General features: G+C 33.7%; 1 protein-coding gene across 14 annotated transcripts in view; it reads right to left on the reverse strand.

Moving 5' to 3' along the window:
- Positions 1–25,507, reverse strand: part of Birc6 (baculoviral IAP repeat containing 6) — a 243,878-nt gene that overhangs the window by 102,863 nt on the left and 115,508 nt on the right. For all 14 annotated transcript variants that reach the window (XR_015453010.1, XM_087216157.1, XM_087216155.1 and 11 more), the window contains 16 exons: positions 24,790–24,923; positions 23,970–24,123; positions 21,868–21,984; positions 18,741–18,895; positions 18,047–18,173; positions 15,660–15,770; positions 14,780–14,913; positions 14,395–14,522; positions 10,345–10,907; positions 9,274–9,449; positions 8,301–8,397; positions 7,958–8,152; positions 6,860–7,060; positions 3,934–4,213; positions 2,818–3,074; positions 2,467–2,575 (listed from right to left, as the gene is read on the reverse strand). Coding sequence is in view for 13 of the 14 variants with exons in the window: in XM_087216157.1 (XP_087072283.1) it covers positions 2,467–2,575; positions 2,818–3,074; positions 3,934–4,213; positions 6,860–7,060; positions 7,958–8,152; positions 8,301–8,397; positions 9,274–9,449; positions 10,345–10,907; positions 14,395–14,522; positions 14,780–14,913; positions 15,660–15,770; positions 18,047–18,173; positions 18,741–18,895; positions 21,868–21,984; positions 23,970–24,123; positions 24,790–24,923 (2,938 nt within the window). In the remaining variant the exon portion in view is untranslated. The remainder of the gene's footprint in view (positions 1–2,466; positions 2,576–2,817; positions 3,075–3,933; positions 4,214–6,859; positions 7,061–7,957; positions 8,153–8,300; positions 8,398–9,273; positions 9,450–10,344; positions 10,908–14,394; positions 14,523–14,779; positions 14,914–15,659; positions 15,771–18,046; positions 18,174–18,740; positions 18,896–21,867; positions 21,985–23,969; positions 24,124–24,789; positions 24,924–25,507) is intronic.

Below are 25,507 nucleotides of genomic sequence, written 5' to 3' on the forward strand. Positions count from 1 at the left end.
TAAAAAAGGTAGTTATGAGAGTAATATAGTAACTATTCTTGATCATTTCAATCTAAAATAGGAGGGAAAAGAATTTATAACCAAGAAGGACAAAGCAATTCCAATTTTTCATTAATCTTAACAACTTCAAATGATAAGAAGTTTTGAGAAAACAACTATGATTCAGGAAATAAGTGCTAATTATGTCTTACTTTACTTATGGCACATATAAATATCTAGAATTATAGGGTACACATTTTAAACTTTCTCCTATAAATTTTCTCTCATCTTACAACAAATGTACGCTACCCAGTGATCTGGGTCTAATTCTTCATTATATAAAATCTCATGAAATACATCATGTTTCACATCCCTGGACCTCAAGCATTAAATACTAGTAGCAATCATTCACCCTCACCCACTCTAAAAGACCATACCCTCAACATATACTTTTTCAAGTGTTATGCTAATCTTAGTTCCCTGGAGCTGGGACCAATAAAACATGCACAATTTTGTATCACTACTGAAAACAAAGGGCTTTAGAAGGAAATAATGCTTTAGAGTTTAAATAAAAAACAAAGAATATACTTTTTTATATAAAAAACAAAGAACTTGTCAAGTTCTTAAAATATTATGTTTATATTTGGTTTGTTTCCTTTCAAATTATTTAGACCATAGTATTCTGTGGTTCAGGTTAAAAGAAATAACGGTAGATGGTACATAACATTTCTCTCTCTCTCTGAAATAAGGGTGGATGGCATATAATACCTCTCTCTCTTTCCTTCTCTCAATTTCATACAACAGTAAATAAAAACAACTCAGAGAAAGAGTGGGATGATGAGGCAACTAGGGGAAAAAAGTATTTCATTCACTACGAATTCAACAATCTTGTCATTAGTGTCAGTTTTAAAAGATAAGCATTCATATTTGGAAAAGTATTGTCAGAGAATATAAAGTTTTGTTTTCTTGCAATAAAATATTTAAAAATTAATTTTCAGAGATTGTAAGCAAACTGATTAATGCACTATAATTCAATTTTGGCATAAATTGTTTTTCACCTGCTCAAATGTTACTCCAATCTATTTCTAAATGTGATAGTTATTTTATGGGTTTATGCAATACAAAAGCTAACCTACTTGATATTCTAAAGATACTGTGATAAAAATAAAATTACATTGTTCAAAACAACAAATTACACTTTTAATCAAGAAGACAGAATTAGTCAAATGTAAGTAAAAGCTATTATTGCATTATTTATGAATAAACAGTATTTCCCAGAATGCCTTTAACTGCCTGGTACTTCATTCCATACACTGAAATCTGTCTCCTTCTTTTTGAGTGACAACGCTTTGCTTTCCCAATCCTGAAAGCACAAAGAAGGACTCAATTTGCTCTTTAGTGTCTAGCACCATGGCAGGCTATAGCAGTTATTAATACAATGGTACCTCGGTTCACAAACTTCATTCTTTCCACGACTGGTTGCAAACCAAACTGGACGAGAACCGAATCAAATTCAATCGTTAGATTCAATGTTGAGCTTATAGGGAAACTTGATTCAGTTCTAATCCAATTTAGTGTGTGAGCAGGATCGTGAAAAGGATTAAGTTCACAAACTTATGAGATCAGAGTACCCACCAAAAAGTTAACAATTTTGTTAATAATTTAATATAGAATAATCTCTTAAATATAATCAAAATATCAAAAGGTAACATAAATCAGGTAATAATCTCTAGTACAGAAATTACTTATATTTCTAACAATCATAGATCATAAGTACATTCTTCTGATATTGGTGATATACATAAAATGGGGAATGGCAAATACTTTCTTAAAACTATAACAATAAAAATGTTTCCAAAGCTCTTGGAGTTATTGTTTTGGAGGCAGGAATTATTACTGATTCAGGCAGAACTATATTAGGGCAACCCATCAAAATTACCTATGTGTAGAAATCACTAAAACTTTTAGTCAAAGTGTTCATATATTAGTTATTTAGCATCTTGTACTGAGGCAGAAAAAATAGGGTAAAAAGTCTAATGAAAAGCTTTCAGTGAGTATTATAAGCAATAAGTAATAACAGAATATTTTCATTATCAAAAAATTAACTACTATGGCCACATGAATTCTATATTTATATATAATTAGTATTACCTCAAATAGCATTATTAGGATACCACTAATAAGGATCCTATCATAACAAGGTTGTCTTAAAAAATGTTTTATTCCAATTTTGTTTCTCAAAAGAAATACTAAGAATTCTACTTGATTTCAAATTTGTTCAAAATATGTCCAAATACATGAAAAAATTTAATATTCATGAAAATCTTTAAAAAGTTACACCATGCAAAGTATATAGGCAGATGTACAATGTAAAAACATGTTATCTTTTATGAGATCTTCTATGGAGAAAGTATTTATAAGTACCATTCACTATGGCATGACTGTGTGCATGTGTGTATTTAAATGAAAAACAGGATCATCATTTACCTGTCTTTTGTTCCAGGATCCTGAGTTGTACCAAGCTGGTAAAGAATATCTATCGTAGAGTCAGAAGAGAGTCCATTCAGTCTTCCAAAAAGTAAAGGACTATTCAAATCTTGCAACAAAAGAGCAAAAGGAAAGTTTTCTAAATAAGCAAATCTGAGGCAGAAAGATATGTTTAATTTTTTAAAGTTATTCATTAAAGGTAAGTCTTCTATAAATTTCAGCAAGAGAAAACAAACGAAATATAATTAAACCATAAGAAATTAATTTCAGAAAGTTAATCATAAAGATCACACAGTACAACATTGGTTTTTTTATGGGTCTGTAAAAACTTAAAATATCAAAAGTTGTCACCTGTAGGATCACCGCCAGATGCTGCACAATTTCTCAGAAGAATGTCTATAAGTTTCAGGCCAATTCTAGTGGACTGCAGTCCGATCTTTACGAGCACGACTTCAATGTTGGGTGAATGCATTCCACAGTATGGTGACATCAGTAAGGCAGCACACGTTTGCAGCAAATTAGCAGTAGGTGCAGCTGCGCTTGCCATCATTCCTTCCAGATCACTTATGTGAGTGAGACAGTGATGTAACAACCGTAACCACCCAATACTGAAATACACAAAGCAAAAGGATTTACATGGTATACTAATAAAGCAGGAACTGTTTTTAGATGTGTATATATTTACATATATATTAATATCTACCAATTAGGATCATAGACTTAAAAGTCTCGGGATCTTGAAAATAAAAAGGAAATCCTTCTACCAGTCAAATTTTAAAATAAGAAATATCTAAAAAACTTTAAACATCAAAATTTATCAGAAGAACATTAGTTAAAGTTTATATTCATGTTCGTGTTTGTTAAACATATATCTTTTAATAACTAGAATTTGGGGATTACCATATAAGACCAGTTTGCTCTTTCTGTGAGCTTTTTTTTTTTTTTTTTGGTACTGGGGATCAAACTCGGGTCCTTGCACTTGCGCAGCAGGTGGCAAAACCACTGAGCTAAATCCCCGGCCCTTTCTATGATCTTTTTATTTATTTTTTTGGTTCAGACATATTCCTGTTGAAAATCCCTGTAATGGACAATAATCAAAGCAACTGGAACCTACTTATGTGGTATATATTATACCACACTTGGGTCAACTCAAAGATTAAACACACCAGCTGGGGATGTAGCCCAGTGGCACAGCGCCTGCCTGGTAAACGCTAGGCCATGAGTTCGGTTCCTGGTACCAAAAAGGAAAAAAAAAAAGATTAAACACACATAAATTTCAACTTAAGTAAGTCTCAGGGTTTTGCTTTCACGATATTATCTCTATTCTGCCTATTAAAATCATGATATTATAAAAAACACTTATGGAGCAAATAACTTCCTAAGTCCTAAAAAAGAAAGCAAGCACAGCATGAACAGAGAAAAAAAGAAGTCCACAAAGTGTTTCGTAGAGTAAAACATAAAGCATACCTTGTTTTGGATACCTGATCTTCAGATGGAAGAAAGGGATTATTAACTGTTGCAGAAGAAGTGGTGCCAAAAGCGGTGAGGCCCAATAATTTAATCTGTGAAAGGCCTAATGTGCTGGCATCTCGTGGACGATGGAGTCTAAGGCAGACAGCAGAAGCCACCTCAGCTTTGACAAGCTGGATTTTTATATAGGTCAGACCACTTGTGACAACAGGTGTAGACAAAGGTAGCATATTTACCCCATCTGCACTTACTTCAACAGACACAGAGGATGGGCAAGCTATAGGAGAGAAAATTGAACAAACACAAACCAAAAAGTGAACTAGATTTCGGTCTTAAAAAAAAAAATCAATACAGCAGCTTTCAGTTACTTTCACTATGAACTTATAAAAAGAAAATTTACTGGGCCGGGGATTTAGCTCAATGGCACAGTGCCTGACTTGCAAGCGCAAGGTCCTGAGTTTGATCCCTGGTACCGGGGAGATAAAAAAAGAAAAAATTTATAGATCGAATCATACTTCCATCATAATTAGTTCTGGAGATATATTTCAACATAAAATATCTGTTCCACAAAATAATTTTTTAAAGTACTTAAATATTCTAATATTCACCTAAAAACAGAGTAACTGAAGACTGCCCAACACACGTACTTCACAGTAATTACAGGGGCAAAGGTGTAACCAACCAAATAAGCAAATTACTTCATTATTTCTATTTTAATCAAAGGGATATAAACAATACAGGACTATCTTTAATTAATGAAGATATTATGGTTTACTGCTTTAGATAATTTGTCTACAAACTCATCACATCATTACCTCTGGGTAATGTTTTTAACACTGAGTTTAAATGTATGGCTAAGTAGGTTCAGATATTGCTTTTACCTCTATCATCTGCTTCTATTTCAAAACTGAAACACATAATCTCAAGATTTTTAAAAATTAATCCTTAAAACTTATGGCTCCCCATGAGGTAAAAAAATGACAGCTACCGTGGGAAAATAGCTTCTTCCCAGCACAAGAAAGTCCATCTATTACATAAATATCTCTTGACTAAAACAAAGTTCATATTTGATTTTAATTTTTAAATTAAATCTTCAAAACCTTTTGAGAAAAGCGTTAACTGCATCTTACATAAGCAGAAAGAAATAGATTAATCCAAATTCTCACAAGATATATTGAAGTACAAATTTTATTGTAAAGCGATAATGAGGTGTGGTGGTGAACATGTGTAATCCCAGCACTTGAGAGGCTGAGGCAAGAGAGGTCTACTCTGAGCATGAGGCCTGCCTGGGCTACACAGTGAGACTCTGCCTCAAAAAACCAAAAATATACAAATCAGTACAGCCTACGTTATTTCTACTAGAGCTCAACATATGTTTAATTTCTGATCTAATCCAATATCAAACTCTTTCATTAAGCACATGGACCCTCCCTATTTTCATCTAAAAGTAATCTTTCTCATTTTAGAACTTTCCTTAACTTATATTACTTGACTTTTGCCTTTTAAAACTTATTTTTGAATTGCTAAAATACTGTATTTGTCTAATTTCCTTCTAACTTTACATTATGTTTTACTAGTATGAATCCCACAATTAGGATATAATAATCTTGCAAAGAAAAAAAATTTATTCTTCCAAATATGCCAAGAATATGCAAAATTTCCCACAGCTCTTCATCCAATTATTGAGTAACATTTGATACCAGTGAGAATTAATCAATGAACATAAATGAATGTGATAATTTCAACAATTCTGTAAAATTTATAATGAAACTATCTGTAAATCATAAAAATGCAAAATAGTATTTTGCATTCTTTTGAATACTTGATAGAATTCCTGCTCGACTTAGATTGTAACTTATTTTCTAAAACTTATTTTGAGTTACTTATTTACAAACCAATAAAATACATTCAATGAACAATCATCAAATGAATTACACAATATTAAGGTTCAAATATTATAAAATTTTGAATAAGGGCACTTTCGGGTGGGAGAGGGCAATACAGGGAGAGTGAAGGGGGAAATATGTAGGCCAAAAAAAGAATAAAAAATTATTGTTCGTACACATATATATATATATATATATATATACACTCTATATATATACACTATATATATATATATCCCAAAATGAGTTAAATATATTACAAACATATATAAATTTTTCAAAATTTATTAAAAATAAGCCAGCTAATGACCCTCAGTGATATATATAATTCCTGGCTTCTAAATGGTAGAGCTAAAGGAGGAATAATTTATTCTCAAGAAATTCTTTCTTTCTGAAGCATGTACTAAGGGCCCCATGCTGACTGCACAGGGCGGGACACAAAGGTGCAGAAGACTCATCTCTCCTCTACACACTTTCTGAGAAGAGCACAGTACGAGCGAGCCTGACTGGATGGAAGTGGTAGGGATCATGATCTGGTTTTTTGCAGACATGTCACAGGTTGAACATACCTGTGTTATACCAAAAACTATTTTAAAACATATTACAAAATTTGAAACCACACATGAATATTAAAAGTATTACTCTCAAAACATAATTTAAAATTTCTTTACATAGTTATCTTCCAATAGGAGTGAGGGGAACACACATAAATCTATGCCAAGTTCACCTTACAGGGTTAGTGCTGAGGACCAGGCTAGAAAAACTAAGATTGGTAATTGCATATAAATGTGTGTGTGTCAATGAACTCATTCTGGCATAATACATTCATTAGCTTAGTAAATCTAGAGAAAAGGAAAAGCAAAATACAACATAACTGGGCTATATTAATTTAGATTTCATCAAATGCTCTCTTCATGGGGAAAACCCTCTCATTTCAGTTTATGAGAAATACAATACTGCTTCCTACATATTTTTCTCATTTTTAAGTATTTCAAAATTATAGCATACTCTCATGAAGCTTATAAAATGTTACTCACTTGCAAGAGATGCAAGATGAGGTTGGATGTGAATCTCCTTAAGGAGCACTGCTGCAGGAAGGTGAATGGTCAGGTCACACCAAGCTTCCTCTGGCAGAAAGATGTATGACCAAGCAGCAGAGCGAGCTCTTCGATGGGGCGGTGTGGCCTGCAAAAGCACTTCAGCAGGTTGGGCGGTGGGACTACTAGATGTGATGGTACCTACAGAAGATATTTTAAATAAAGTAAGAACATGCAAAAAGTTGCAATAAAGCATTAAGAAGTATTCAAAAATAAAGGGGCCAGGGATTTAGCTCACTGGTTTTGGCGCCTGCCTCGCAAGCACAAGGTCCCGAGTTCGATCCCCGGTACCAAAAAATAACACAATGAAAGAGCTGATAACATGAACAGGACATTCAATGAACCAGCAAAGGGGAAAAGTTTAATATTCACATGACAAATGAAAACTAGTGACAACACATCTAGCACAATCATTTTCAAATGACTTAATTAAAAAATTATAAGCAATATACTCTTTACCTTGAAAAATGATCCCAAATTAAAAATAGTAAAAGAAAAATATAAGGAACAAGTCCTTTCAAACTAGCGTTTAAAAAGAAAAATGTCGTAAGAATTACTATTTAGTTTTATAAACTGTGCTATTTAGACTTGAAATGGAAGTAAACTTTATTGATAAAGAACTGTTAAAACTTTCATTCTATTCAGTAGAATGTTTTAATACATACTACATTTAAAATCAGGGTGATGATTTAGCTGAGTGGCACAGCACCTGCCTGGCAAGTGCAAAGTCCTGAGTTCAATTTCCGGAACCAAAAAAAAAAGAAAGATAGAAAGAAAAAAACTGTTTGTGCTCACAAGAGGCTAAAGCAGAAAGATCACTGTGAGTTCAAGGCCAGCCTTACCTACAAAGTGAGACCCAGTCTCAAAGAAAAAGAAAAAAAAAATAAAATAAAATCAACTGCTTGAAAATCAGAAAATGAACTATAACCAAAATGGTGATAGTATAATATCTATGTACTTCAACAACTCATTTTGTTTCAGCTTCACACCGGCTAATTAAATAAATTTATAAAAGTAAAATGTAATTAACTTTCTTACCCAGGGGTGCAAAATTATGGATCCCTTCTGCATTGTCAGGCTCAGAAGCTAATATTCTTGTCTTTAAGGTGCTATCAGCAGCTTTATTTGGACCAGAATCAAGAAATTTCATAATAGTTGACACCATACTTCTTGCAGTATTCACAATAGCCCTTGTACTAGTAACCATATTGTTGCAAATGAGCTGAACACCACCTAAGTTTACAAAGAATACAAAATGAAACTCTTATGATAGATGATTTGGCATCAACCAACAACTTTCACAGAAAACAAAAAAACACGAACATAACATACTACACCAAATGATTACACTTAAGTTATAGTTTTGAGAATTTTATCTTACCCATATCATGGAATGCTTTCAAGGCATCACTAGTATCCAATACTCTCAAAATGAACCACAACAATGGTTCTGATAACTGGCAAGTTGCAAGAGAACCCTTAAAAAGCAAACAAACAAACACATACTGTGATTTTATATCTTCCTGTAAATTAAGACTTTGTCTCATTGGATGCAATACTTTATTATACTTTTCCTTCACCTAGTATATTTTTTAACTGTTAATATGCATTTGTTTTTCATTAGACACTAATTTCGTTGAAAAATCAAAATCTTTGTATAAATACCTAAGAAATGACCTAATAAATGACCTCATAAATACCTAAGAAAATGACAATTACACAATGATATATAAGACTGTAAGAAACTTAAAATCTGCACTTGAAAAATGGTAAAGGAACCAAATGTTAAACTAGTTCCTGTAATTTCATTTTTTAAAAAGAAAATTAGGGCCAGGGATTTAGCTCAGTGGTTTCATTGTCTGCTGCGCAAGCACAAGGACCCGAGTTCGATCTCTGGTACCAAAAAAAAAGAAAAGAAAATTAAAAAGCAAAAATAATCTAACCTCTTTTTCATATTACACTAATCCCTTTCAAATCAAAAGAAACTATGAAATATAAATCTTAAAAAAACACATTTTCTTACATAATATGTATATTAAGAACATCTTTGGCATTCAACTATGCTATTTTTTTGGGAAGAGGAAAGAACTACTTTCTGAGACTATAACAGGCAATCTAAACTGTAAGATCATGTTAAATGTTTTACTTTTATATCACTGTAGTCATCTTCCAATAAAACACTTTAAGAAACTTACTCTCTAAATTTCAATTTATAATCCACCATCTTCGTCTACTGATACTTTTTATTTTTATATATCACATGAATACAGATTTGTCTCTGACCTAAACATAATTAAACTCTTATTATCAGAAAACTGTTTAAATCTCTGCAGCTGTTTCTAGATTGAACTTACTTGTCTGCCCATATATCCACAGGCCATGTAGGTTAATATTGGCTGTAGCATCATGTGAACAGTAGAAGCTTTTTTACTAAGTGTTGTCAATATGGTAAACAATCCATCTCCAACTGATATGGCATCTAACCCACCATGAAAGTTCTCATGTTTGGTGAGATGTAATCCACTTGCCCCTAGTTGAAGTAAAAGATTATACATTTTAAAAGAAAAAGTAGAACTCCCTAATACTTAAAGAGTCTTAACAGCCATTTTTTTCCAAACCACTGGAGGATTATGGGTACATAATAGCTATGCATACACATACACATACACACACACACACACACACACACACACAACCCTAGAAATTATAGTGTTTATAATGGTCAGTGAAAAGCATAATTTTTATATATTTTTATCATGAAATACCCCTATCATTGGCTATAGTGAAAAGAAGTTGCTCTGCGGTATGACTGAGGGAATATCACTCTACATACTAGCTTTATAGCATGAAGAAAATGAAAAGTGATATTATTATATAACATCTAATCTAAGAAGATACACTGACAAAGAAACACCAAAATGCAAAATACATTTGAATATCTGTTTAAAAAACCTAAGGCAAAATACACTGGTTTCCAAAAATGTAGAAAAGTTAAAAAAAATATCAACTTTACACTGTTACATGTCATAGAAACTGTTGTACTTTGAATAAAATTTTGTATTTCATTTTCAAGAAAATATCAAATTTTACTGGTCTCCAATACAAAATTTAATTTCAAGTTCTTCATATTGAAAATATTAGCAATACTGAGCTGTAAATTATTGTACTTGATATATGGCCCTGGTCCTTTTTTATTTTTAACTTAGCTAACTAGAAGTTATTTTGTTAGTATTTCCCAGTACTTTGAAACTGACTTGTAAATTTTTAAAATATTTCATTCTTTAAATAAAGCCACTCTAAAGTCTTCACTAATACAAGTCAATCATGATCAGAACTTTACAATGAAGTAGTTTTACATTATCAAGTAAAAAGAACACAGGTATAGTACCAGACACAAGTATAAGATGAATACTTTTAATACGTACCAATAATCATTGCCATGGCACTGCTATTACACAGGCCTAGAGCAGACAAAATCTGGCTCATAATCTGTTGGTTGGCTAAGACTAAGTCAGCGACATATGCAGGAGATCCTGGAATACTTGTGCAGCTTCCATTGACATCTTTCCCTCCTGAAACTTTCTCTTCGTCTGAAACACTATCTGTGGTATTGGTAGTTACAGACACTCTTGCACTATACTCCCTATTGCCGGAAAGAGGTAGCTGTACTAAAATGTTAACAAGCTTTAACAAATCAAACATAAGTTGATCTCTTGTCATTTCACCACAAACGGCTTTCGCGTCACCTGGGCGAATGAGGTTAGCAAAGAGTCCCCCAAAACATGCTCGAGCACCCACAGAGCTATCAGATCCACTTCTAGACACTACTTTATCTGAGCAAGTAATATAGTGGTGCACCAAGAAGGTGACAGATTCTATCACAGCAGAAATAGTACTAACTGAAACAACTTCAAAATTCTGCTCCAGAGTGAATTCTAAGAGCTTCACTTGGGCATCGAGAGGTCCTTGGCCTGTCTGGAAGGCACCCCTGTAGAAAGAGAGAGATTAAAAATTAAATTACCACCACACAAGAAGGCTGAAGGCTTAAACTCTTAGTGTTCATTATTTCATTTGGTAGATACATTTCCATGTCTTTCTAAGTCTTGTTCACACCTCCATTTAATGTAACATAAAAAAACAACGTCCTTTGCAAATAGAAAGCTAATAGATAAGTAAAATTTAAAAAGTGATTTTTGAGGGCCAGGGATTTAGCTCAGTGGCACTGCGCCTGCCTTGCCAGTGCAAGGTCCTGAGTTTGATCTTCAGCACCAAAAAAAAAAAGAAAACTGATTTTGAAGCAACCGACTAAGGTACTTCAGTATCATAAGGCACTCTTAATAATGGAATGAGCCCTGGTTTGGTTCACTGTCTAATGTTGCCACTATAAATATTCTGATTTTGATTCTCAAAACTTAAAATTCATTCAAATGACATTTATATATTCAGATCAAATGCTCTCATCAAGTTCTACTGATGACCAAGACAAAAAAAGCCAGAAAAAGGATGACTACTAATCTAATAACAAAATGAATCTAAATTAACTCCAAAGCTATAACTTTTTTTAAAAAACACAATGGAGAGCTACTGCCAAAGGAAACCCAAAATCTTGAAATCTGTTAAAAGAGAGGCATCTCCAAGGAGATGAAACATAAGCACTGGGTTTCTTGTGGCAGAAACTGAAAACAGATGCTGGAAATACAAATTATGAGTAAAAAGAATTCATCTAAAATATTTAACAAATTGCTAAAGGGTGAGTGTATGCTAGGGTGGTAATATATCCCTCACTCATGGGCTCCCTCCCTCCCCACAACCGCTCTGCACACTTTGCCCTATACACTTATCCCATTTGGCCATTCTGGAATTGTTATCTTTCATAATAAACAAGAAAGAAATTGGAATTATACTGTTCTAAGTTCTGAAATTATACCTAGAAAATTACTATTACTTGAAAGAAAACGGAGATGAAATAAAGCTATGCATTGTAAAACTAGGCCAACCATCATTTTAAAAAACCAACAGTGAAAATGAAATTACCAAATAAGATTTCAAAGTTAGCCAAAAAAGATTAGCAATGAAATCAGATATGAAAGACTATTAATGAAGTATAAGCTAGTTCTTTGAAAATATCAATAACAATAAACTTCTATACAAAATGACCCAAAAAGTTAAAAATGACCAATATTGCATATAAAAGAGTAAGAAATACATGAAAAAATGTTCAACATTACTGGTCATTCAAGAGATGCAAATTAAAACATTGAGATCTCATCTCACTCCAGAAAGAATGGTTATTTTCAAGAAATTGACTAATAACAAATGCTGGTAAGGATGTAGGTAAAAGCAACCTTTCTCCACTGTTGGTGGGAGTGTAGAATGGTGCAACCACTGTGGGAATCAGTGGAGATTACTCAAAAAACTAGGACTAGAGGTTCCATTTGACCCAGCTATCCCCCTTCTGGATATCTTCCCGAATGAATTAAAAGCCACCACACTACAGTGATATATGCACACCCAAGTTCATAGCAGTACAGCTTGTAATAGCTAAATCTTGGAAACAACCCACGCCCATCAACCAATGAATGGATAAACTTTTTTTTTTTAACACAAAAGAGTACTACTCGGCCATAAAGAAGAATAAACTCAAGACATTTCTAGCTAAATGGATGTACCTACAGACCATACTCTTAAGTGAAACAAATCAGACACATGTGTAAATACCGCATTGTTTCTCTGGCATGAAAAACTGAAAGCATAAAGAAGGACCAAAATGTATAACAGATACTGTGAAATAGGAAGAAAATATTCAAATGAGAAGGGGCACAAGGGAGGGAGGAGAAGGAAAGGAAGGAAGGGAAAAGAAAAAAACGAGAAAAGAAAACTAAAATGGAAACAAAGCTCTTGTAAGTAAGAAGGGGAAGAGGGTAGAAGGGAGGGGAAGGAATGGGAAAAATATATGCATCAAGATATATCATGTACAGGTACAAGTTCCATATGATGAATGTGATCACTATGTATATCTCAACTGTACCAATAAATGATAAAAAATATACAAATATTAAGATATGCAGTACAAATAATAAATTCAACAACATACATAGATGAATGAACAACTTCCTTCATGTTAGTTTATAAACTACACTTTTTCCCTTTTTGGGGGGTCATGTTGGGAATTCAACCCAGGGCCTTCATAATCAACTATATCCCCAGCCCTATTTTTATTCTGATACAGGATCTTAAGTCTCTTAATTGCTGTGGCTGTGCTCAAACTTGAGATTCTCCTGCCTCAGACTCCTACAGCACTGAGATTACAAGTATGTGCCACCACATCTAGCTTTCCTTTCACTTTTAACATTAATTTTTAAAGTCATATATAATACAAGTAACTGAATCGTTTTAAACTCATATACATTTATGAGTATATACACATACATATTACACACATACACTGGTTATGTACTGGGGACTGATTTCAGACAAGACCTTGTGCATACTAGGCAACCACTCTACCAAATAGCTACAATCCCCAGTCCCTATTTCTTTAAAAAATGAAATAAATGATAAAAGTGGCAACAGGACCTTTCATTCATTCCTCATATTAATGAGAATTTAAAAAATACTCAAATGCCAGATGTCTTCCTCTTATATAGTTTATTGTAACTTTAAATACGGTACCACTCTTTCTAAGTCATTAAAAGTTTTCACCAGGGGGCCGGGGATTTAGCTCAGTGGTTTCACGGCCTGCTACGTAAGAGCAAGGACCAAGGTTCGATCCCCAGTACCAAAAAACAAAACAAAACAAAAGTTTTCACCAGGGCCAGGATTTAGCTCAGTGGTTCCACCACCTGCCTCACAAACGCAAGGACCCAAGTTCGATCCCCAGTACCAAAAAAAAAAAAAAAAAAAGTTTTCACCAGAAAGTAATGTTGCATTTTATGAAATGTGTTAATGATGACAATGAAGCACTCATGCAAATTCTAAGAATCAACTAAGTCTGGTTACAATTTATCCTTTTAACATATTGCCTGATTGTTAATAAATTTATTTAGGAATTCTACATAAGATTAATATATTATTTTCTTTTTTACGCTATCTTTTCAGATTTTATCATATAAAAATCACTAGTACTGTTGTTTCCCTGTATTCTAGACCAAAATAAATTTCACATAGAATAACCTCAAAATAAATTTAAAAAGGTTTACAGCAAGTAACCAGTGAAACCATTAAAGGCAAACCAAGTTTTATGCACTGTATTTCATCATATCATAGAGAATTGAGGGACTTGAAAGAGGCATAATGAAACAGAAATGATCAGAAAACACATCAAAAAGCCCTTTTCCCCAACCCCTTTAAGTCCTTTAAATCCCTGCTGTCCTCCTACCGACTGGTTCCCAGATGATCCCCACCAAACATTAAAGTACATTTGGAGGATTATATGCACCTTCTGTACCAGGACATAAAAGTGCATTGAAATTTACCTTTCTGTTGAAAGTATATGAATTAGCTTGAGCAAAAATTCACTGAATATCTGAGGACATGTTGAAGACAGATGCACTTGTAATCGGGTAAGAAATTCTTGCATAGCTTGTGTAGCTGTTGGGCCAACCTAAAGAGAAATGTATATCCACTGAAAACTGCTTACTGATACTATTTACACTGAAAGAAAAAGGCTACTTTTTTTTTTGGTACCGGGGATCGAACTCGGGACCTTGAGCTTGTGAGGCAGGCGCCAGAACCACTGAGCTAAATCCCCGGCCCCAAGGCTACTTTATAATACTTTGCAATGAATGTCTTCACAGCTTTACTTTACAAGTAGTGTTTATTGAAACGTCTGAGAACATTACTAGTTAAAAGTGGTATTACCTGTGGACTGTGTTGATTTGTTCCATGTGGACTGGTACCAGAAAGAAATTTTACTAACACATGAATAAGGTTTGGATCTGAAACCAACAAATGAGCAGTACTTTCTTGAGTTCCAATGGCACTGCTGGAACCAGCTATAAAAATAAATGTTAAAATATGCCTGAACAAATGGACCATGAAAGAATGAAATGCAGTATTTATAAACATAGTTTCAAGAAATCATAGTTTGTTAAAAGAATTTCAATCTGTATTGACAGACCTAGAATTCATTCTTATTTCATCTATGACGTATCACCTCTTACCTCTCTTTTGTCTATGAAACACCTTGAGTTTAAGGTGCATCTTCAAAACACAAGTAAGTGGAAAATAACTAAATTCCTACTGTTCTGTTACATAGCCTATTGCAGAAATAGAAAGAGAGCTACTTGTCATGTAACTTTTAACTGTTTGCTATGATAAGCTGAGGCAAACACTATCCCGTTTTTGTAGGAGTGTTGTACACAGTTTATATACTGGGTATTAACATATGGGCAAGAAACTAGTTTTCTGGGCTGAATAAAACATTCTTCTGTTAAATCTATCTTCAGTAAACAGATGGTGGTATCTTTTTATTTGATTTTTGGAAAATATACCCCAAATAAAAAGACAATAACAGTTTGATGCTAAGCACTAATTTAAGTAACAGCTTTAGCAATGAGACAGATCTCTTCATCTAATGAAGCTATTCTTCAAGAGATAAAATCTATCCACCTACAGATCAAATACACTGTACTTCAAAGGAATTCAATCATTTATACAACTATATCACTTCTTGGAGAATTAAGAATCTGCTAGCAGAAATATTAAAATATGTCAGATTTAAATAAATTTTTGAACTTACAATTAAGCTGCATGTTTGTCATAAGTGTTAGACTATGAAGCACAAGACACCACGTCCGGAGCAAAGTATTTGGATACCAAGCTAGCACTGTGAGAAAGCTAGTTATTGATGCTGTGAAGAGGAGAGAAAGAGAAAAATTTTTTTACTCAGAAAAAACTGAATTTACAGCAATTAAAAATGAAAGGAATAAATTTTAAAATTCTTTAAATTACATCAATAATGTCATCAAAATATAAAAATAAACAGTGTAGGGCCGGGGATTTAGCTCAGTGGTGCCACCGCCTGCCTCACAAGCACAAGGTCCCGAGTTCAATCCTTGGCACCAAAAATGAATAAATAAAAATAAACAGTGTACACAGTGCATGGCACAATGATGTACACAGATTTCTAAACACCCTTTAAAACTCGGTGATTCTCCTGGGTGCACTGATGGATGCCTGTAATCTCGGCACTTAGGAGGCTGAGGGAGGAAGATCATCATGAGTTTAAGACCATCCTGGGCTACATAGCGAGACTATCTCGAAAAACACAAAACAAAACAAAACAAAACAAAACAAAACAAAACAAAACAAAACAGAACAGGTGATTCCACATCTAGAGAAGAAAAGGAGTCTAGAACATGTATCATACCAAAAGTTAACAAAAAAACAGACATGCATTTTAAAAACCAAAACATGAAAAAAGAGCATTTTGCTGGCTAGAAATGACACAATTTCAGAACCAAGTTTAACAATTATAACAAGACCATAGAAAATGTGTTTAAGTCTAAGAATTTATACTAATACTTATTTATAGAAATGAATTGGTCATAATTAACACTGCTTGTGAACCAACCCATTTTGAATACTTTTAGAAAATCAAAGGTTCCAACATTTTTCCTGCCTCCCTTCTACAAACTACCACAGATAACATAAATGTGTTTCAAAGGAAGTTTCTCTTTATAGAAGATTTCATCTAACAAATTAACAAAAATGACAATTAGATGATAATCAATCTGAAATTTCTGTTAATAGGCCTAGGCGATATCCATCAGTGCCTGCAAATATTATGCGAAAAAAGACAACCCATCAAATTCCCTTTTTAAAAAGCCAACAAACTTCCCAGATCAGATTAAACTCTCACTGTAACGATTTACACAGAAACACCATGGAGATACAAATACACACACAAAGCCTAGACCCTGGGAACCCTTGAAGACAAACCATCAACCATCTCTGGCACATGTTTTGGCGGAGGGGAGGGGAGGGGAAAAAAGAAAAAAAATGGAGGAAAGCTATAGCGAGTAAGATAAATTTTTAAAACATTCAAATAAACAAAAAGTTTTCATAACATTTGAGATAATTGGATACTGACCAGGTATCTAATGATAGTAAAGAATAATTCTGAATCATCTATTTTTGAATACAATTTTGTACAAAATTTAGTATCATAAGTTAAAAGTAGAGATGAAAGCGATTTATAATAGTAATTATTAATAATATAATGTGAGAGATGGAAATTTATTGAAGTAGGGCTCGCTGGTGCTGAGACAAAGCAGATATAAGTAGAAGCATGAACCAGTGGGCCTGTCATTTTTTTGTTTGTTTTTAGGAGACAGGGTCTTGCTATGTAGTTTGGGCTGACCTTCAACTCACTACTTGCTCACACTGGCCTCAAACTCATGGTAATCCTCCTGCCTCAGCCTCGTGAGTGCTGGGATTATAGGTGTGTGCCAGCAAGCCTGGTGGGCCTGTAACTTTTAAGGTTGGAAGACAAAATAATTGCCAAGCAAGATATGGATGTATCAAGTTAGAAAGCACCGGGAATAGATGCTCATTTTAACTTCTCTTAAAATATAACAAAAATAGATTACTATAGACTGAGGTAAAGGCTGATTCTTTTCCTGTTGAAAGATTTATATAACTCTCACCTTTCCCAACCTAGTATTTTGCTAAATGACTAAAGAGACACAATTTTTCCAATTTATCAATTCCTCCAGTAGTTAATTCATATTTTAAAAACAAACAGAAAAGGGTGGTAGAGTGCCTATCTAGCATACACAAGGCCTTACGTTTAATTCCAGGAACCACAAAACAACGAACCAAAATCATCTGTGACAAGAAATTATACAATGAACAATATAAAACTTTAAGAAAATACAATGTAAGGATTAAAAGAGTATTATACATTTTAACTGTACAAATGTATAAGATAACACAGACCACAGAATGAGAACGTTTTGCTCTCCTTCCTGCTTATTGGTAAATCAGCATATATTTTTTAAAAAGCCCCCCTTCCAAGGTTATAGCTTTAATGATAAAGATTAGGCATATTTTAACTTAATTATTACCCTTCTGAAGCATGTTATTTATACTATATCAATGGTTTTGCCTGAAGATAAATCTTACCTTGATTTAATGTAATGACAGGTATTCGATTAGCATTATATAAAAAAATGTCAGCTCCATTCTCTTTGTTTCCAGATGAACTAGAATTCAGGCTCAATGTGAGCCATAATTGGAGAAGTGACTCCAACTGAAAAAGAGTAAAAATTAACAGGAAAAAAATGTACCTGTTACATTATGAAGTACCATTTAAACCAAAAAAACCTAATGTTTAAATTAAAACTTCAGTATGAGTCAAGAATCTTTTCTATTAAACACTTCCTCTAGTTACCACAATCCATTTGAAAAGCAAACGTATCTTAACGTTCTTGATGAAACAAAATGTAAATGAATTAAATAAACCTAATAATTTACCTCATTACAAATGTGTTTCTAAATTAAATCAGATGATTCAAGTTTGTTTTTTTTTTTGGGGGTGCAGAACCACTGAGCTAAATCCCCGGCCCTGAGTAGTTTTTAAATCCCAGGATTATGCAAAGTACACGATAGGAATTAAAGCCCTAAAGCTTAAAATCATAAAAATTAAAAATGGCCCATCACTAAGGAGCTGTGATTATTAAAGTATTTCCAGTATTTTCCCAAGTAAGTGTTATAAAGAAATCAACTCTGTCAGATTGTAAATCAGCTTCTCACTTAATTACATCTTTTAGTGTGTTACCAAACATGTAAAAATATATCATTCTTCCTGAAATCATACCTGAACATGATGGACTTGAAGCATGGAAAATAGTTTGTTGAAACAAACATTTAACATTGGGACAGATGATAACTGTATAATAAGCTGGCTGGTTTGGTTCGCTGCTTGTAAACCCCCTAGAAGTGAATCATCTGTTCCGGTAGGAGACTGTGATACTGAAAATCAAACACAAGTATGATTTTATACACAAAGTTTCAAAAGACATGTCAACTAGTTACTAATAATTATACATGGGTAAAAATCTTTTTAAATTAAATATGCATTTAGTAAAATGGTTCAGAATTATAGTTTAGTATTTTAAAAAGCTGTTTTCCTAACATTGCTTGAAAGTAAAAAGACAGTCAGCAGAGATAAAAGCCCCCAAATTTACAGGACTCGTCCAGCAAAGGCAAACAATCTACTCTCTAGAAAATGTTCCTAATAAAGAAAAAGGGAAAGAAAGAAGAATCCTAACTAATTATTGAGAAGGTAGTTTTAGAATAATCTTTTAGATTATACAGGCAATTGACTGTCACCATTGACTGCAGATCAGCATCACCTGGGAAGCCTTCAAAGGTCCAAGTTACATGCCAAACTAATTAAATGAAAAGATATTCATGAGGAGCAAAGAAGTACAGGGATACTAAGAAAGTTTTTCATATATTTAGAACAATATTACCTAAAATCAGACTACTCTGTAACACAATAATCAGCAGAATATTAACAGAAGCAAATAACAATTTCAAACAGATTTTCTATTAAATCGTTTTCAGCCAGCAGTATCAAACAATGAAATGGGTTACTTTGAGGAGTATTCAACTGTTTGTGATCAAGCAGAGGCTGGACCATACAAAAGGGAGACCCAAATTACATAGAAGAAAAGATACAGTATTAGTGCATCAATATTAAGAAGACGGGACATGAGGCCATCCCTTCCATTTTTCTCCGTGTTTCTATATTTTCTAAGGCAAGACATAAATGCTGATTACAAACTGAAAGGACACAAATTAATAAGAAGATCTAATACTGAAAATTTCTCTCCTGAATGTGTTATGAATTCTCCTTCACAGGAGAAGCATGTTTGATCTTCTCAGGTTCCATCAATATCTAGATATCAATATCCCTAGAGAAGGCAAAGTAAGTGATCTGAAACCCTAAAAAAAAATAAAACCAATGCTGGACATGGTGACACACACCTGTAATCCTACTGAGGCAGGAGGATCACGGTGAGTTTGAGGTCAGCCTGGACTACATAGCAAGACCTTGTCTCAAGAAGTGATTTTTTTTAAAGTAATAAATAAATAAATAAATAAGAAAACCATCCTCCTCCTCTCAGCATGCCTCTGCAAACTTTATTTTTGTTAAACAGGGTGCTTTCTTTTTTTTTTTATTAAATTCTTTTATTGGTACATTGTACGTATACAACACAATTACATTTCTCATTGGGAACTGTACCTTTACATAATGCATCTTGGTTGTTATTTTTTCCCCATTCCTAGCCCTCCCTTCACGCCCTCCACCCTTCCCTATTTACAAAGACTATTTCCATTTTTCTATTTCTCATCATTTGTCCTTTCCCTTCTTTCCTTTCCCCTGCCCCTCCCACTACCCCTACCCCTTTGGACCTTTTCTTCCTATTTTGCATTATCGATTATTCATTCTAATCAATGGTACATTTTAGGTACACAATATAATGACATTCATCATTGGAGATTTGCACCTTTACATACTCTCTCTTGGTTCTTTCCTACTGTACTCCACTGACAAGAGGAAACCTACACAAGTCTAGCATGTTCCAACAGCAATGGCCAAACCTAGCAAGAGACCTTCTTTCTGTAATTCATTCATAGTGATTCCCTGTCTATAGCTGCTTTCCAACTAGCAAGTCAGAAATGAGTATTTCCACACACACAGTATGGCAAGCAAAGGAATGATTTATTACCAATCTTTCATGGAAAAAAATCTACCTTCTTTTTCTGTAAATAATAAGGTAGTTTCCTCTGATGATATTCTGCCTTCCCTGGGGTATCTAAAGTTAACACCTCACTGTGGTACAGGAGAAAACACTCTTAGTGATGTCCCAGAGCGAGGGAAGGGTAAAGATATTTATCAAGATGTTTAAATCTTCCAGTATGGAGGATTGATTACAGTTGAATAAAGATTATGACAGAATAGTTAAGAGGTTTGCTAGACATGGCAGTGCAAGAATTTTGAGGTGAAGAATTCAGTCTACAGTAAACTGTTTACAGAAGCTTTCTATGATGAGTTGGTAAGGCTGACAGTACTTGGAATGAAAAATAAAGTCATATACAATTTGAAAAAAAAGTAATAAGGTAGTTAATATTCTCAATTAGTAGGTTCAGTTAGTACCCCATTTGGCTGTCATGCTATGCCCATACCCTCTGTCTTAGTATTTTAGTATCATAAAGATAGGTGCTGGTGCTGTACACCTGTTACCCTATCACTCAGGGAGGTTGAGGCAGGAGGATAGCAAGTTCAAGCCCAGCCTGGATAACTTAATGAAACTCTGTCTCAAAATAAATTTTTTAAAACGGTATGGGGGTTAGGAGGAGGGCGGGCTGGGGATGTGGCTCAATGCAAAGGCCCTGGGTTCAGTATGCAAAAACAAAAAGATCCTTGGGGGGCAGAGAGGGATGAGACAAATAGATCATAAGCTCAAGTCCAGCTTGGACAATGCAGCTGTCTCAGCATTAAAAAAGCAAAAACAAAAACAATTCCATTTTATTATAGACTGACAATGTAGGAAGGAATCTATGTAGGTGTCCCTAGAAATACCACCACCAGTCTTACTTAAGAACAAACTAAACAAAGCAAAAAGCAAAATCAAAACAAATTAACAAAAAGAAATATCACTAACCTTACAACAGCACAACATTAAAAAGTATTTTTGACCAAATTTAATACTACATGAAAGTTTTTGGCATGCACCTTTCTTCCTCATTGGTTAATCCTCTGTCATATTTTTCAACTTGGTACTAACTTAGATTAAGAGAGGTGCTGTATACCAAGGTCCCTAGGATTCACACCAGGCATGAAATTTTAAAATCTGTCTTTGCTTAATTCACTTGAAAATAATCAACAGACAAATCATTTATTGCAATTCTCTAAGAATGATTATTTTACTTACACACAGGAGATGTATTTGTTAATGCCTGTAAAATGGAATCTGCTTCCAGAGTAGACATCATTTTCAACATAAGTTCTGCTTGCTGTTCAAGTCCAACTTCTAGGCGAGCATCTAAGGCTACAAAAGCAATTAAGAGGACATTATGACCTATAATCCCAACACTCGGGAGGCTGAAGCAGGAGGATCACTGTGAGCTTGAGGACAGCCTGGGCTACACAGAGAGTTCAAGGGCAGCCTGACCAACATACCAAGACCCTGTCTCAAAAAAAAAGGACATTATGATCATAATTGTCACTTGTGTCCTACTTCCTACAATAAAATGTCAATATGTGAACCCACAAAAGGGTAAGCTGTATGTCCTTGCACCAGAAGAACAGTCTAGCAGGTGGTTATCAAAGCCAGGGCAGGGAGAACATGTGTGATAAGGAGGTTAAATACAGGACATTGGTTATACAGAGTCAGGGAGATTATGTCAAGTACTGAAAGTAGAAGCACATACATGAAAGATAATGGGGCCAAATTACTCAATTTAAAAAAGATACAAACATGGAAAGGGAGAAGAGGAAAATCCTACTTCAAACTAGATATATGAATCAATGTGAATTCACCACATTCAATATAGAGTGACAGATGTGTAGACATACACACCACAAACAGTCCCTAGTTCTGTCCACCAAGAAGGCATGGAAACAACCAACAAAATAGCAGTAAGTATAGCTAGCATCCAACCCTTAGTTTCTTAAAAGATGCTCCTCTTTAAAAAGGTTTGAATTATTACACTACTTATAAAAGTATCTAATTCCCAAAGTGGGGCAAGTATGATAAACAATAAGCCTGGGGCATCGTGTTTTGCCAGAGAATAAGAAGGTACTCAGAGAATGATGAGGACATGTTCAAAGGTCATAGAGCAAAGTAAAGGAGATCTTACCAGCCAAAGGTGAGACAATGTGAATATTAAATTAAAGAGAACACAGTGAATGAACTTTATGGTACTCAAATGTACACAAAAATGGTGAAAATCATAAACTTTATGCTTACATTTTATCACAATAAAAATAAGAAACAAATGATAACAAATTATAAACATCAGAATAAAAAAATGGGTTCACTCAAAACTAAATGAGTAAATAATCAATTTTAGGAACAGAAATTTGGTGACGGATGATTATTTATAGCTTATATGTACCTAAAAGTAACTTTTCACAAGGAGAAAAGAACAACTTTATAACGAAGAAGCACAGTAGAAACCTCTTTAATAAAGTGATTAAACTTAGTATCAGTAGTAGGACAAATCAAAATCTGAGCCACCTAACAGGATGCAGAATCAAAGGAAGGAGCACAGTAGTACGTTAATTTGTTAATTTTGAATATTCTTCTTGATGTATATAGTGGAATGTATATTTTTGTAAAATGATCAATAGTAACAGATTACCAACTTTCTTTCAAATGATTCAGTTTCACAAAGATGCTTTGCATTTACAACATTTCATTAAATGTGTACTTACAACATTTCATTAAATGTGCAATTATTTCACATTTTAAAAATATTTTATTAAAAAATTAAGTATCTAATAAAAAAGAGAAAAAGTGGGCCAGGGATTTAGCTCAGTGGTTCCGCCACATGCCTCGCAAGCACAAGGACCCAAGTTCGACCCACAGTACCAAAAAAAAAAAAGAGAGAGAGAAAGTAGTATTCAGTGGGGTTTTGTTCTATTTATAAACAAAAAATTTATTATCAGAAATACGAAATTAAAACAAAGCATAATTAATCAAAATCATTGCCAACTCTTACAACCCACTATTGTTTTTGTTTTTTTTTCTTTTGGTACTGGGGATCGAACTTGGGTCCTTGCACTTGTGCAGCAGGTGGCGAAACCACTAGCTAAATCCCTGGCCCTGCTACTGTTACTTTTAAGAGAGAAACAAAAAGGTGAACTATCAATAAATGGAAGCTCCTCCACACCTAACAATCCAAACACAACTGTGATTCTAACGCCTCCCAGCACACACTCGCCCTCTATTTTTCAAGGGATAAAGTATGCATACATTTAATACTTGTTTAAGAATAGCATTTGCCATCAAATACTCCCACACAAACTTACCTTGAGACACTGAAACACTAACTGTCTGTGAACCATTCTTTTCTGTGTTTGCTGGTGGTTTTGCTACAGGAATGCCCAGACCTCCAATGTAGGGGTTGTAATTGTAGGTACCATAATCAGCACCCCAATAATCATACCATGTACTGCTTATTGGCTTAAAAAAATGAAAAAAACATTGCAGTTTATTCATGTCTCTTTACTGAATGAAACATAATTATATTATTTAAAACCAAACAAGAATACACAGTAAACACTTTCCACCTTTTAAATTCCCACAACCCAATTATAATTTTAATGAGTTACAAGAACAGTTGAATAAAAGCCTCTTCATTTTGTGCCAAAATCTAAAAATACCTTGTCTAAATAAGTCTGAAAATATATAGAAACTGAGAGATGACTGGCACCTTTACTAAAAACTAACATGCTGAGAGGTCAGTGCCACTAGGAGGCTGTACACATGTATCTTTCTTCATAGCAGTGGCAGCTAATATAAAAGTAAAATCTACAATGAGCTCAGGCTGGATGAGCTCAAATGATCAACTGGCTGCATGAAATGCTGATAATCTCTACTTGAATTTTCATGTGCCTATTAGTGGTTCTTACTATCATACTTATTAAAAGCTGTATCAGTAAAAATAGTATGCTTATTTTATACTACTAGATTGCTATTTTTTAAAAATACTACAGTACCCATAGCAATTTAATGCATTTTGAGTATGCTGAATACTGGTCTGTATGCGGCAATAAATATACATATTTTCTTCTTTTAGCCAACATAGTAAAAGACTTTAATTGCAAAGAATATTCTAATATACCATACCTTAAAAACTTTGGCTGCAAGAGGATCCTTTTCCAAATCAATATCTAAAGGATCAATGTCCACTTCCATTAGATCTTGAAGCAACTCAAGGTCAATTTCTTTATCTTTTTCCAACGAAGAGAGAGGAGGTGTACCTTCAAATAATTGAAAGTGATTCTATTGGTAGAGTATATCACACAAAAATTAAAGGCTATATTGCTTTAACAGAAAAAGTTATTGTACTGTATTTGAATGTAAAATATCCATGCCTGATTATAAAATCTAATTTTTTATACTTAACAAGTATTAATCAGTATGCAAGTATCACCCCACAACACAAAATAAAACCAATAATGTGATATTTGATTTCCTACAGAAAAGCTCTTACTGAATAGTTATATAAACTTTGCTATTAAAAATAATATTTCTAAGAGCCAGGGATTTAGCTCAGTGGCACTGCAACTGCCTCGCAAGGGTAAGGTCCTGAGTTTGATCTGTGTACCAAAACAAAAAATTTTTCTAGAATGATTAAATTTATCCTATTATACTCAATATATAATTCATTATGAAGTATTTCATCCGTAACAACAGATATTATCCAGTGTAATAAAAAAGTAAAGACTTAAGTTTTAAGACTGCTATTTAACTTATTTTACTATGAATTAGAAATTATTTCCCTCTCGGATCTGAGTTTTAAGTAGCTTTCTATCCCCTACAACAGTTACACTCCCATCCTTCC

This window comes from Heterocephalus glaber, unplaced genomic scaffold (genome assembly GCF_053883595.1).
Source record: "Heterocephalus glaber isolate CG9 unplaced genomic scaffold, H.glaber_assembly_v1.0 deba00001457, whole genome shotgun sequence".
Classification (NCBI taxonomy): domain Eukaryota; kingdom Metazoa; phylum Chordata; class Mammalia; order Rodentia; family Bathyergidae; genus Heterocephalus; species Heterocephalus glaber.